This window comes from Panthera onca, chromosome A2 (genome assembly GCF_046562875.1).
Source record: "Panthera onca isolate mPanOnc1 chromosome A2, mPanOnc1 haplotype 2, whole genome shotgun sequence".
Lineage (NCBI taxonomy): Eukaryota > Metazoa > Chordata > Mammalia > Carnivora > Felidae > Panthera > Panthera onca.
The window spans coordinates 44,936,217-44,951,823 of record NC_138340.1 but is presented as its reverse complement, the minus strand read 5'-3'; the positions used below and the strand labels follow the sequence as shown (position 1 = coordinate 44,951,823).

At 36.0% G+C, this 15,607-nt stretch overlaps 1 protein-coding gene across 5 annotated transcripts in view; it reads right to left on the bottom strand.

Annotated features, from left to right (window-relative positions):
- Window positions 1-15,607, bottom strand: part of CNTN4 (contactin 4) — an 898,074-nt gene that overhangs the window by 226,750 nt on the left and 655,717 nt on the right. For all 5 annotated transcript variants that reach the window (XM_078442806.2, XM_078442805.2, XM_078442809.2 and 2 more), the window contains one exon: window positions 2,046-2,141. In XM_078442806.2, the coding sequence (XP_078298932.2) occupies window positions 2,046-2,141 (96 nt within the window). The remainder of the gene's footprint in view (window positions 1-2,045; window positions 2,142-15,607) is intronic.

Sequence of the window (15,607 nt, the reverse complement as noted above, 5' to 3'; positions counted from 1 at the left end):
ATGGGCTGTGAGATTATGACCTGAGCCAAAGTCGGCCGCTTAACTGACTGAGCCACCCAGGCGCCCCTTAATCAGATTTTATAGCAAGAAGAGAAAAGTCAGTCTGAGTGAATTTCACTTTACCTAAATATAGGTCCAGTTAATTGATTTCTTTGTATAAATGACAGAATTCAATAATGCAAGCCTAGTTAATAAACATGTTTAAACTTATTGAGTTATTACCATGTAATGATAGAACTAAAAGCGATCGGAAAGATTTCCTTTGATCTCATCTTTCTATAGATAAGAAGAGTGTGATATGAAAAATTAAAACAAAATTGCTCAATATCAAATAATGATTTGAAACAGAGCTAGGGCTGGACCTCATGTCAGGACTCCAAATTTTATTATTCTGGTGCTAATTTGAAGGGAAAACTCAAGTCCTAAGAAGTAAACCTATTTCTCAGAATACAAACTACTGAAATTTAACCTGGATTCTCTGCCAGTCTTCCAAACCCAGAACCCTGAATAATTCCATGTCCACAGTTTAGATTCAGGGAGGCCTCCTCCATGTGCTTTTAACACCCATCGTATTAGAAGTACGAGTCTTTTCAGCTATCTTGCTAATTGTTATTTCCTGCTGCAAAGGTTAGCTGGGGCTTTAGATGAGAAATGAAAAGTTACAACTTCAGAACACAGGACAAAAATAGAAGGATGTTTTTAAATTCTCAGTTTAATTTTTTTGTCTTTTCATCATGCGTTAAGCCAAAGAGAAAATTAAGATAATAACAAGGATAGCAGATAGCAAATTCAACTTTGAGCCAGAATTCCCAAGAACAGAGTTTATCAATCTTGTTACCACAACTTTAGAGGAATCCTAATAGACAGCATTATATATTAAGCCTCCACACTGCTGTGCCCCTTATGGGAAGTCAGATTTGCCTTTCAGTTATCGTTGGTCCTTTTAGCAGACACTGCAAGTTCCATAGTTTCCCTATTTACAAAATTACAATTTTTTTCAGGGCCATCAAATTTATCTGTACAAAATACTTGATTTTTCCATCTCTCTTGCCACTGTAGCTGACCAGTGACATGTAGGTAAAAGTCTTCTGGCAAAGCAAACCTTTCATAATACAAATGCAAACTGAGAGGGAGACTTGGGACTTTTGTTCTTGCCTATTCCCATTTCTGCCTGTCTGGACTGCACACTTGCTACCCTTGCCATTCGCCTGTTAAGGACCTCAGAGAAGGATGTGAGAAAGGACTTGCATCCTGGAAGACATCCTCAGGAAGTGGTGCTAGCTTGAGAATACATACCTTTGGAAATGTGTGTAAGAACAACACAAAGCCTGTTGAAGTTTGTGTTAGCTGGGTTTTCAGTTATTTGCAGTCAAACAAATTCCCTACTCTTTATTTATTTACTTATTTATTTATCTTTACTTATTTACTTTTTACTTATTTACTTAAGGAGGACACTTGTTGGGATGAACACTGGGTGTTGTAAGGAAGTGATGAATCATTAAATTCTACACCTGAAACTAACTATTACACTATATGTTAACTAGGTGGAAATTAAACAAAACTTGAAAAAAATAAACTTAAAAAACATCAAATGAATTCCTAACTGACGTAGACATTATGAGTCTTTACAAAGTGACCTTGGATTCTGTGGTCAGAGGACTTGGGTTCTGGATCTGATCCTTTCCCTAGCCAAAAAAACAGGACAAAATAAAGCAAGGCCATCTTTGAAACCAATTGAGTTGGAGAAAGCATGGGTAGTTTTACCTACATTGCCTTACTAAGCAACAGGATTCTTATTTCAGTTGACTCAGGTGTGTTTCCCCTTGTGCCAGCTAAATAGCACTGGGTTGGAACATTTGCAGAATCTGGTATTTTCCTATCTTAATTATGGGAGGCATTGACAATGATTCTTCCTTGACACAGAGAATCTCTGCAAATGACACTTTTCCTTTAGCTAGTGCCAAGGGGAGAAAAAGCAACAACAACAACAAAATAGCAGCAAGTGAAGTGAAAAGTGTGCACATTTCAGTGCACTTATAGTTTACCTCCTGAATGGGCTGGTGGGCCACATAGTAGTACCATCCCCTGACCTTGTCGGACAGACACAGTGCTTCTTGTTCTTGTTTTAAAGTTTTCAAGATCTGTTAAGAAAGATAAGGAAAAAGAGTTTAGATTGTAAAGGCCTAAGATAATATGAGAGAATTTAAGTATTTCAAAAGAGGACAGTCTTCTGCTGAGAAACAGTAATTGTATCACCCATATCAAGGAAATTCAGTGTAGCTTCTTTTCACATGATATTGTCCTGTCATCCTTGATTCTGTATACTGTAATGGAGCTACCTGTTACATGTGTCTATTTATATTTAAAACACATAAAATTAAATAAAATGTATAATTCAGTTTCTCAGCCACACTAGCTACATTTTGAGTTCAACAGCCACATGTAGCTAGCTAGTGGTTACCATATTGGACAGCAGAGAAATAGAACATTCAAATCAATGCAGAAAATCCTATTAGATGGTGCATATCTAAATGAAGAAACCAAGGTTTAATGAAGTTAAGTGACTTGCCCAACATCTTTTTGTAATTAAATATTATCAGGAACGACATTCATAATATCTGATAATCAATCCTATTCACTTCACAAACCATTCTATTATATGCAATTATACATGTCCCTCTACATATGTAACTAGAACAGGACTCTCTCTGGATATGCACACACATTATATACAATATACAAATAGACATGTGCACATATACATAATTGTTTCAAAGTACGTGTATATTTTTAAATATTTATAAAGTACTGTCCAAGATTCTGTTTTGAAAAAAAAAAAAAAGCTCCCTTCTGTCAAGGAGGTCAGCTATAGTTAGAAAGATAAGACATTACAAACCCAAAGATCACAGTTTGAGTCAGCGAACAAGCAGTTGCCAATAAAAATGAGTTAATGTAAAAAATGTCTAATAAAGTGACAGACATATTACTGTTTAAAAAAATATTTTTTCCCGTCCTCCCAAATGTAAACCCTCTCAACAAGAAGTATTTTAAGTGCCATTTCATTTTTTGTTGTCTAAAACATTTGATTTCACAACCTCTTATTGGATTTGAAGATTATTCCAAAACAAGTATGTTCTGCAGGGCGGCAAGCTGTGCACACTGGAGATCAGTAATATTTATTGACCATTTCCTACATGCTGGCCATTTTGGCAAGTATTTCATGATGATTATCTGAAGCGATTCTAACAACAATTATATGGATTAATTACCATTAATGTCTCCATTTTATAGTCTAGAAAAGAGAGGCACCATGAGGTTTGTTAAAGGTTACATGAGTAAGTTATGAAGCTAGGGGGATAAAGTGGACAGACTTCCTGCAGTCAAAAAAAAAAAAAAAAAAAAAAAACCAAAAAACAAAAAAACCCAAACGGGATGCTTCTATAACTAGGTTTGATTTTAAGGAGAGGTCAGGATATTAAAGAAAATTTAGACACATACATATCTTCATTACCAACTTCTGGAATTATGCAAATTTTAAAAGCATACATTATTTTCTTCAACTAAGTACTTATAAAAATTTCATTGTACATCACTTGGTTGTCAGACTTTGATATAGACACTGTGGGAACACAGCACCTACCCTGTAGGGACCCGAGAGTATAGTGGGCAGCACTGACAGATAACACCTAATCACAGGAAGCCAAAGACTGACAGAGCTGAGGTGTGAACCAGGACACCTGGAGGACATACTGAGTACAATACACAAAAATACTCTAACTTGAATAACATTTCTGTTGTAATAAAATTCTTTTAATCCAATGAGCATCAGGTAAGGCTAAGACATGTTATTTTCTTCCAAGGAAATGGTCGGAGAAGCCTTCAAAAAAGATTAAACGAGAGATTTTAAAAACTTTATTATGGAAAATGGTTTAATATTATAAACCATCATCCCTAAAAGTGACAGTGAATCATTCTGAATTGTCACTTCTGCATACAGGTTCTTAGAATACGTCATCTAAGTTTTTGTACAAACATCCCATCGCAATACCAGAGTTGCATAAAAATTTAAGGGCTAGTAGGTAATAGAGGTCAAGTCTTATTTAGGCAAAGTCCACCATGGTTCTGATTAGAGGAGGGGCATTTAGAAATGGGGAAAAAAAATGAGAAGCACATGTAATGTGCTTAAATGATCTTTAATTGTCCTTAATGAGCTTGAAAAACTGGATTCCTGTTTCTTCCTTTTCAGTTTATGAATTCATGCAGTTCTACAAGGTTCGGGCAGTCAGAATATATCAAACTAATCTGGTATTTGCGAAAATATTTAGACATATTTCTTAGTAGTTAGTTGATACAAATTCCAGATGGCAAACCCTACTTACATAGTGAGTAAAAAGACTGCATTTGGACAGATTTGACTTTGAAATCAACACTGCCATGTATTAGCTGTGTAACTGACCTTGGGCAAATCTTCATTTTCTCATAAATAAATGCAAATAAATGTGCTTTGTTTTAAAGTAAGAGTCATGGGCAAAGATTAAATGAGAGAGTACTCGAAAAGCACAAGGCCAAACACAAAGATTGTGCTACAAATCTGGTGTTCAATGTATTTGTTCTGTCCACTAAACAATGTTGTTATACAGTGGCAGGTCATAATCCAATCATTCTATTTATAAGAGTGTTCCCAATAGTAAATGAATTCTAGAGAGAATTCTAGAGAGCTATAGCTACTGATAAACAAAGGACACTATACTTATGCACATGTTTAAGGAAAAATTCCATGTCCAAAACTGGTCTTTTCAGATACAACTATCCATCCAGATCCTAATTACTAACAGTGTGGTAACTATACAAATCAAAGAACTATGTGTGTGAATGGGTATTTTTTGAACCTTGTGTACTCATGGCTAGGCCTGTGTCAGCAATAGTCCTGCACATATTATTATTTTAGAGTCACTTTATTTCCAAAGCCTTGGTACTGGGTAATGATCATAGGCAACAGACTTTATAAGATAGTAAGAGTATATTATGGATAATGCTCTGTTACCATGACCATTGACCTAATAGCAATAATAGCATCTACCTGCAAAATGTATTGAGGTCATACCATGTACCAAGTGTTTTTCATATAGATCTCATTTATTCCCTCACAGTTTAAATTTCCAACTTGGAGGTGATATAAGTGAAGTTCAGAGAGGTTCAGTATCATCTTCACCACCCAGGAAGTGGTCAGAAAAATACAAATTTATATCTGTCTCACTTTAAAGCTACTGGTCTCAAACACCAGAGTCTATGGCTTCCCCACTGATTTAGTGGAAGCTAGTGAAAAAGAACATTCAAACTAGTTACTCAACAGCTTAGTGACAAAAATAAAAATCTTTGAATGAATTGTAAGCTCTTTAGTGATTATGCAGGAAAATCCACATTTCAATGCACAAAGCAATGAGTAGGTACATTTCGTTCCAAATCTTCTATTTCTTTGCTTTTCCTTGTGGGTGAGTACTAAATGTAGGGATTTTAAACAGTAGGTAAAAAGGATGAAATTGAATGAGGAGAAAACAATCAGAAACAACTCTATTAAGAAGCATGCTCGCTGAATTGTTAACAAAAGGTAGCTGAACAATGTAGTCAATTACTAAAGATATGGTTGAATAAACGACGTATATGTATGACAAGGAATTAATATCCATGTATTGTGGTTTTTCACAACAGCTTATTTTTCCAACTCTGTATATGGTTTACTGACATGTGATTCGTAGACATTTAAAAAATAAATGGCTATACTTTTTGGTGTTGATTTCATTCATCAGCATTTTACATAAATTTTTCTAGAAATCATATGCTAAATGATGCACAATTTTGTGGCAGATGTGTTTTCATATCATATTTTCCTGTGGAAACAATTGTCCTTTATTCTGCTATGGAATGTAATATCAGCATTTCATTTTTAAATGAGATTAGAAAATACGCTATGGAACTTGGAATGTGTATTGAGTGCATAGAGGAAATGAGTTCCATTTAAATTCCTGCGGGAGTAAAAGCATACAAAGGTCTTAAAGCTGCAATATGCGATAAATAATAAAATGTCTTAATATATGAAAATACTTATAATTCAAACTGCAGAGTAAATCAGAGAGCGAGGGGGGAAAATCTACATATATTTCCTGTCTGTAAAGTTATTAAATGTTTAGAGGAAAGGAAAAGATACCTTCCAACAAATATCTGGAGGTACTCTAGAGAAAACATCCAGAGGGACCAATATATTTTTTTGAGAAGTAACAGTAAGTGAGAAAAAGTAACTCATGTAGGCCAACACTAAGGGACTACCCATGACCCACTGAACACTGAAGAGCTGAAGCCATTCACAGGGTGGGACCACCCAGAAAAGAGTATAAGTTTAGTTTTAAAATGTCTAGAAGATGTTAATGGGATCATAACACACATCATGGTTTGTTAAGAATCCACAAAGAGGCAGGAGAAAAGGGGAGAGGAAGAATGATACAGTAAACCATGCAAGTAATGCATGTATTTTTAATGCATGTATTATTTACTACTTGCTAAAAAACACCAATTCAGTTTTTCCTTATTTGGGTAAGCCTGGATTCTATTAATTCTTACAGGGTGGCCTTAGAACAAGAAATTTCTATCACCAGTATCCTTTGTTATTGCTTCCTCCAATTTTGAAAGTAGCGATCAATAAGGAAATCAATACCAACTTGGAAAAATGGTCAAGCAATACATTTGTTATGAATATGATTTTCATGATGATGATTGTACCGTTTGTTTTTTTAAGGAGTAGTTTTGGAGCATAATTTTAAAAATTGATTATCATGTAGCATATTTAAAATTAGGTCTTGAATCTGCCATTTGTTTCCTGAGTGTATGCATTTGTGGATGCACATTTGCATGGTTTCTTGAATTCTAGAGACTCATACTGAAAATAAGTCTAAATTTATAAAACCTTAGGAATTGCAAGCCACATTTGTCACATTCTTTCCACTCAGGAAGAAGGGAGAAGCCATTAGTACAACTGGCATAGGTGACTGGGTTTCCCAGTGAGAATACATAACAAGATGACGACTTGCATAATGGTTTAACATGCTGGTTTTGTAGTCAGAAGAACCTGAGTACAAATCTGGTACTCTTATTTTCTTGCTGTACAATGTAGGTGAGTTATTCAATCTCCTAGAACCTCACTTTCATCATTTCTAATATTAGGACAAAAATCTCTATCTCATAGAGCTCTTTGAAGATTAAGATCACGCATATAAAGCATTTAACATACTGTCTGATCCAAAGTCAGTAGCCCATAAATGTTAACATTATCATTATCATTTCTTGGCATCTAAGGAAACCATACAGAAAGTGACTTACTGGGGAAAAGCTTGTGAGTCTAAATTTCCACCAGAAAAAGTAACACCAGAGTGGTCAAGTCAATCCTACCATGGCAAAAAATGCTAATAGGACTTAAAATACATCTATTTTTGTTCATCTTAATTGTGTTTTCAAGTCTGAATAGGAGCTGAAGTAAGCCAGCTACCTTATCCTTTCCAGTGTGTGAACTATAGTCTTTATATGACTTAAAATTAAGATATACTCACATATAAAGGATTCAGAAAATTTTCCTTAAGAACCTATGATGATATGGTCTCAGAGAGCTTGTACCACTTTTTAATGTAAATGTGGTAGCATTTTCATAAAACACTAAAGTAGGATGTAGGTTTGTCTTCTACAAAGTATGCAAACATGTTTCAAAACAGAAATAAATTATGAAACATTTTATTATTTACTGATTACATAAATTTACTCATTGAACTTAAAATTGATAAGTTCACACTGCATACTAGTGTATATATACATATATATATGTGTGTGTGTATATATATATATATGATTATAAAATATTGATAGGTATGTTTGTCAGTATCTTACTTTTCCTTATGTCATTAACTTTTCCATTTGCTTATTCAGTCTTCAGCAAATATTTTTTGAGTTCCTTTTCTGTTTCAAGTATTCATGTCAGCTATCTTATCTTTCTAACAACTAAGTAAAACAAAACGAAACAAAAACCTTTGTCTATGCTAAACATCTGATATTAAATATCCCAATTTGTTGGTCCCTAAAGTAAGGGACCAGAACCTGATGCTAGGCGGTAGTCTGACATTGCAAAGTAAAGCAAATCTCTTTCCTGGATATCTTTGTATAGATAACAAAGGGCTTTATTAATATTTCTAAGCTAATGTACACTCAATTTACAAATGACTCATTCATAGAACTGACTTACGACCTTGTTCTTTCATTGTCCCTAATGCTGCTACTATGGACAACCCTATGAAAATTCTTAGAGCACTTATTTCCAAGTACAAAGGAAGAGCCAGTGGGAGCTCTCCCAGATGGTGACTGTGACTGCACAATGTTCTCCCTCCAAATGTCTGAATTTTTCTTCTACCCTTTTTACTCATGTCAGATGAAAACTCTATAATTTAGGGATTATTTTGGAATTGCAAAAATTACATTTTAAAAACATAAATGGCTGCAAGTGCATTGCCTTGCCAGTAGTCATTTACAGTGAAGGGCAAATTAATCCAATCAGATTGCTTCCTCTTAAGTAAATAAGAGCAGTAGGGATTCTTTGAATGGGAGTTTTGATTAGCCAAAAAAGAAACAAAAGAAAATGTTATCTATGAAGTAATGGGGAAGGTAGAATAGGGCTTAGAAAGCTCAAGAAGGGATTAATGACCTGAAAAATAGGATGAGAAAAGGTGTGTAGAGATTGCCAAAGACAAATTTGCCTGGGGTCAGCAATCTCGCATTTTGCAAAAGGGGAGGTTAGGCTCCTCTTTCTCTTATACCACATTACTGCGTCATTTTCTGTTTCCAGCCACAAAACCTAGGAAAGAGCTTAAAATGTGTTGTTATGTGTTAAGCAGGCTTCTGTGGATTGTTTGGGAAATTAATCATTTTGTAAATACTATTTAGCAAATTAAAAAAAAAAAGGAATGCTAGTTTTAACTGGCTTCCATAAAGAACTCAATTTCTCACTTTCCATGTATTCTTTCATTTAATCCTTCCAACAACTTTAGGAAGTATTATCACTAATCCTATTTTATACAAAGAAAAAGTTAACAATCAAGATCAAAGGCCTACTATAAGGAAGAGAATGAATTAAAATCCAGGTTTACCTAATCCAAAAATGTATGTTTTTAGCCTCTTTTCTACATAGAATTCAATTTAAAAGATGAAACCATACTTGTTGATTGTGTAGTTGACTATTTAAAGTGCACATTTTTTCACCCCTCTTCTATTATTTTCTTGACTTTTCAAGAAAATAAAGGTTGCTTTGCTGTCCTTTGTGCTCTAAGTGTATGACTCTCCTGGTAGCTCTTTTTATTTCTCATATTAGTTTTTTTCTCTTCATTTTTTTTTGGGGGGAGCATATACTATTTTATCTAGACCTTTGTGCTACTTAAGAAGTCAAAGAACAACTCGATTTAAAATGTTTGAGTTTCTTCATGTATTCCATAAAAACCTGTACCTATCTAAATCACAAGGTTACTGCGATTAGTGCGATATGGCATCATAAATAATGTTGTTCTCCTTTGGAGACAGGTGTTCTAAAATACAAGCTATTATTACCAGCATTTTTCTCTACAGGAGCTCATCTCTTTTCGCATATCATCCTGACTCAGGAGTGTTAATGGTTAGGCAGCTGCATTCCCTATCGTTGGTTTCATGTTTATACAACAGAAACAGAAACAAAGGTTTCAGAAAAGGATTTCGCTTAGTACATTTTAGAATAAAATATGGAATCTTCACTGTACTCTACCAAGGACCTCTACATAGGTCCCTGCCTATGTCGCCAGTGTCATTTCCTGTATTTTTCACCTTCCTTAAACATAATAAACATGTTTTGCTTTCGGTTCTTTAAACACTTTAAAGGTAACCCTGTTTTAAGACCTTCATATTTGCTGTTCCCTTTGGAACGCACTCGACTCATCTTTTGGTTCATCATTCCCATATTCAGGACTCATTTCAAATGTCACTTCCCCAGAGTAGCCTTCTCTGAGGCTTTATCTCAAGGAGACCATCACCTGGCTCTGGTTACTCTCCATCACTTCACCTCTTTATTATGTCTCACATAGCAATTGTCACCACCATCTGTAAAGACTATTTGCTTCTATGCTATTTGGTTTATTGTCTCCCCTACCCACCACTCCCTGCCCCAAGATGAAGATTCACTGGGGCAGCAATCTTTTCAGTCTTTATCAGTTTGCAGCACAGTGCCCAAAACAGTGTTTGATACATTTTAGGTACATAATTAGCATTTGTTGAGCATCAATCCCCTTCCTCAGGACAACACTGAGTCAACAAGACTTGATGGCCTAAAGTGAACTTTCTTGTATTTGTCCACATGACACAGGGTCATGTTACAAACAGACCTATGGGTGCTCGATGGCCAGGGATGCTGTGGATGGTACCTTTAAGACTACGTCTCTAATCAAGGAGTTAAGCCACCTACCACGCCTTAATATAAAAGCTCACAGATCCACTGACTAAGACTGAAATACAATCAGCATATGAAATAAGTTCATTACTTGGTATAAGAAATACCCTCCCATCCACTGACCCCTGAGGCTCAGGAAATGCCTGAGATAATGAAAATATCAAACATCATGCAAATTGCATGGGTCTGTTATTTGTGATCAGGGCTATCAGCTAGTCAGTGATATATCATACAATTATCTGTTTTTCATCTAGTGTGAGAATTCTGTAATTTGATAGACTTATGATCATTACAGTTTTGACAGAAAGAAACATGATTCTTCATTTTGTATTTTTACTTCATAGCCTTTTCTTCTCCCCTCTGAAAATTAAAATTAGCAAGTTGTAATTCATTGTACCAGTCTTCTCAAAAAACGGGCAATCCTAGAGGGCAAATCAGATATATTCAAGTAACGCCAGAATAAATATTCTCTGAAGAAATGCTGAAAAGGCATGCATCGGGAAGCCACTGTGAAGTCAGTAATCTATAGGAAAAACCTTGGGAACATATTACTAAATGGAGATATATAGGCCACAGATCACGAGCAAACCCTAGAGACCACAAATCTACCATCCATACAACTGGTCGTGAAGCACCATGCCTTAAAGTGAAAGAAATCTTTTCATCTCAAACTTTTTCATTCCACATCTTTAACTTTGTTAACCTTTTAAGTATACAAGCCCGAGGACTGAGTTCACCTTCAAGCTCGCCTACCACTAAGTAGAAGTGGGTACCATCTCTAGGAGGGGCAGTTGCTCACTTCCTCCTTAAAAATCAAACTAGGTAGGTGCTTTCATATTTAAACATTCTCTTATTTGTATCCAAAAAAGTAGGAATTTCTTTTCCCAAGAAGCTTGAGAAGAAATTACACTGATTGTTAACCTCAAAGGGAGAGGCATACTTTATCAGTATTTCCTGACACTCTTAGGCTTTGCAATAAAGTTTTGCTTTGAAAGCAAATCGAAGAGTCCTCACCACATTCTCAGTTTTGGATTTTTGACCCAATAAAAGAGTGAATGGTGACTCATAAAGAAAAATGCCAGCCTTCTTATATTCACTGCTCCTAAGAAATTGGACACCCTTTGCCATCTAGTTATTTTGGGGAAATCAAAGCTGTTAGAAGTAACAGGTTTGTTGCATCACCGGCTCAAAGAGGATATTTCTCTGCCCTTTTCGTTTCCCTTCTTTGAGTAAAAACATTCCTTGGGGTACTAGATGCTGCATAAGCTGTATCTAGTATACCACTTAAAAATTTTTAAGGACATAAAAAAAAGTTCTGTATATAAATGAAATTCCCAGATGAAGAGCAGCAGTTATTTATGTTGAATTTAAGTTGCTTTGGCAACTTCAACCATATATTTTTATCTCATTACAGTTTTGAAAATAAAACTATCATCAAATATGCATGCAAGCTATGTGTTTATTCATCATCTACTTAGACTTTGCTATGGATGCTGTTTCACTGTTCTTATTTTCTGGGAGAAATCAGAGATAAGGCTGCAGTGTGGTAAACCTATCACTTTTTGGAAATGCCATCACTCAAGCCCCTTGTTTTTAAATGCACTGTTGAGGGAGATGAGAACTAACACAGATTCAATCAATACCTATAATATGCCTACAATGAGCACTTCTTATATGTCAGCTACCGTTAAAGGCACAGGGGATTATTAGTGAATAACAAAACAAAACAAAACAAAACAAAAATCTCTTCGTAAAGAGGCTAACATGGATAGAATGACCATGAACAAAATAAATAAACCATACTCAGTATCTTTGATGATGATAAGGGCTATAAAAAATTAAGGGCAGGAAAACAAAGAAAAACAGAAAAAAATAGGATAGGGAATATTGGTATTAACCTTTAAAAGAGGAAGATCATGTAAAAGTAGAATCTATTTACTTCCCTTCTACTTCCAAATGTGCAGGAATAAATCACTCTCCTTCTGCCAACTCAGCTCTGGGCCCCCACAGAGAATGCCAGGAAGGGTGCAAAGTAGTGCTAAGTGACACAGCAGTCTTGATATAGTTTTGGACTTTCTTATTTAGAACTGCAGTTAAAGTCACCTTAGTTCAGGTAACATCTGAGGAGCCTAATAAATATTTTCATTTTGCATCTAAAAGTTTAATACAGTTCCCCAGCAAAAACAAACATAAAACTCAAAATAACTCTAAATAACTGAAGAAATGGCAGAAACAAATGAGCAGGCATACTAAATATACCCTGATTTCCTAAAGGCAGACGATCACCAAACCAGTACTGTGATAATTTATGTGCTGCTTTAAGAGAGCGTTACTGTTTCCTGCCTCAGAAATCTTACAGAGCCAGAGAATCTCAGAGCTGGGGAGATCTTACAGCCTTAGTGTTTGGGCTGCTACAACAAATACACCACAGACTGGGTGGCTTAAACAACATTTATTTCTCACAGTTCTGGAGACTGGGAAGTCCAAGATTAAGTTGCTGGCAGATCTGGTGTCTGGTGAAGGTCTGCCTCCTGATTTGCAAATGACTGTCTCCTCACTGTATCCTCACGTGGTGGTGAATGGAGAGACAGGAAGCCCTCCCTGTCTCTTCACAAAAGGGCACTCATCTCATTCATGGGAGATCCACCCTCAAGACCATGACCTCATCACCTCCCAGAGGCTCCACCTTTTAATACCATCACACTGGGCACTAAGATTTCAACATATTAATTTTGGGGAGACATAAACATTCAGTCCATAACACCATCCTTTCTTCAGTCTGAGCTCCTTCCCTCATCACTCCTTCCTTCCTTCCTTTCCCCCATTTATATTATTTATGGTGTCATATGTGGTAGATGGTCTGGAGAGTATGAAGATAAATCAAACAAGGTCCCTGACCTCAAGAAGTTTACAATCTGGGGTGCCTGGGTGGGTCAGTCGGTTAAGCATCTGACTTTGGCTGAGGTCCTGATCTTATGGTTCATGAGTTCAAGCCCCACGTCAGGCTCCATGTGGACAGCTCAGAGCCTGGAGCATACTACAGATTCCATGTCTCTCTCTCTCTCTTCCCCTGCGTATGCTCTGTCTCTCTCTCTCTCTCAAAAATAAACACTAAAACATTAAAAGAGAAGTTTACAATCTCTATTAGACAAGCACATAAATAGCTCCAATACAAGGTATAAAGGAAGTAATCAGTGTTGTAGAGTGGTAGAGAGAAGGTTCCACGGGAGATGAAAGGAAGTACTTTTTGCTGGGGGTAAATCATTCAGTCAACATTCCATTTGCACAGATGATGAACCCAAGCGTATGGGAACCAAGAGACTTGAATCTTGGGTTTAATTTACGTCAGCACCAATGACCTGCTTCCTCTCCTTCCCCAATGCAGGCTTGTTCATTCTCCCCACTTTCTTTAATGCAGGTCAACGCACATAGGCAGTGCAGGGTACTTCACTCTACTGCAAGGTGATGGTGGGTTCTTATGAGAGCTCTAGCATGAAGCATGTTCCAGACTGCATGAACCATTGAAATCACTAGTGCTCTCATTTTTAAAAAAATATGAGACCAGCTCATATCCAACTACAGGCTCATCATGCACGCCAGCACTGCTATGTCATCTTTCCATCTTTGCAAGGTTACTTCCAAGGTCATTTCCATTCCAACATTTCTGGGTGTGTCTCTGCCTCATAACTTTTCTGCTAGAGTTTCCAGAAGATTCCAGCATGACCCCTGTTGCTCTTCTGAACCAAGAAACTCCACACATCAAACCTCACTCTGGGACTCAATTTCCACGGACTTCTTTAAAGACTGTAGCTGAAGCCACAGTTATCAGTATGCTACAGAACAGGACAAAGGATAGAGACTTTTTAAATGTCCCTGAAGTGTGTGTGTGTGTGTGTGTGTGTGTGTGTGTGTGTGTGTAATTGGTGAGTTTGTGAGTTAATGAAGGTACTTTGGATCTTTGCTGAGGAATCCTGAGATTCAAGTGATGACAGTAATGCTCACATCCTTCTTGTTAAGTTTGAAGTTTGGTACTTCTTTTTAACAATATCATGAGGTGGGTACTAAAATAGTCCCTTTCACGTATGAGCAAACTGAGACTCAGAAAAGTCAAACAATTTGCTTAAGTTCATATTGGTACTAAGTAATAGCCAAATTTGAACCCCAACTGTCTAATTCCAGATAACCTGATGTTTTCTTTTATTTTAAATTTATTATTGTGTGACATATTAAACATATAAAGGCAAATGTATAATGACTTTTTGCATAGTCCAGGTGCAGATTTACAGGTGGAGCATGGTCAGTAACTTTGAAGACCCTGGGAATTCCTCCAGGATTGTACCCTCCACACTAATTATTCTGCTTACCACCCTGTGTTTATTCTCAAGGTTTTATCAGATACATATGTATTTCTAAATACTGTAGTTAGTCTTAAAAGTAACGTGTACTGTGTGAACATGGAATCGTGTTCCTCTGAGACTTGCTACTTTTGTTTAACATTATTTCTTTGAGAGTCAACTTCGGTGATTATAGCTGTGGTTCATCCATTTTCATTGTGGTTTAATACTTCTTTGTAAGAATTTACCACAGTTTATATATCCTTTCCACTGTTCACACACAGGTATTTTTTTTTATTGGCTATTACTAACTAACTTGCTATAAGGGCATGTTTTCTGATCACATTTTCAAATGTTTCTCTGGTCTACAGTATATATAATCAAGAGTACCAAAAAAAGTTCATATTTAGTATTCAGAAGACAGTTACACAATCTGTTTTCTAAACTGGTTGACACAATTTTCAATCCTGTCAGCCCAAATGAGCATTGCTGGCTGCTGTTCCTCACCAACACTCAGTATTTTAATTTTTGCAAATATAGTACATGAAATGGTAATTCATTACTTCTAACTTGCATTTCCTTGGTTACTAATATTTTTTTTTTCATGGGGCAATCACATTTCCTGATTCTTAAAATATTAGTTCATGTAATTTATCTGGTCACCTATGGGATTTTCGTCTGTTTCTGACTCACTGGATTTCTTTGGGACCCTTTCTTATTCAATTATATTTTTACAAATATCATCTCTGCATATATGATTCCCCTCAACTCA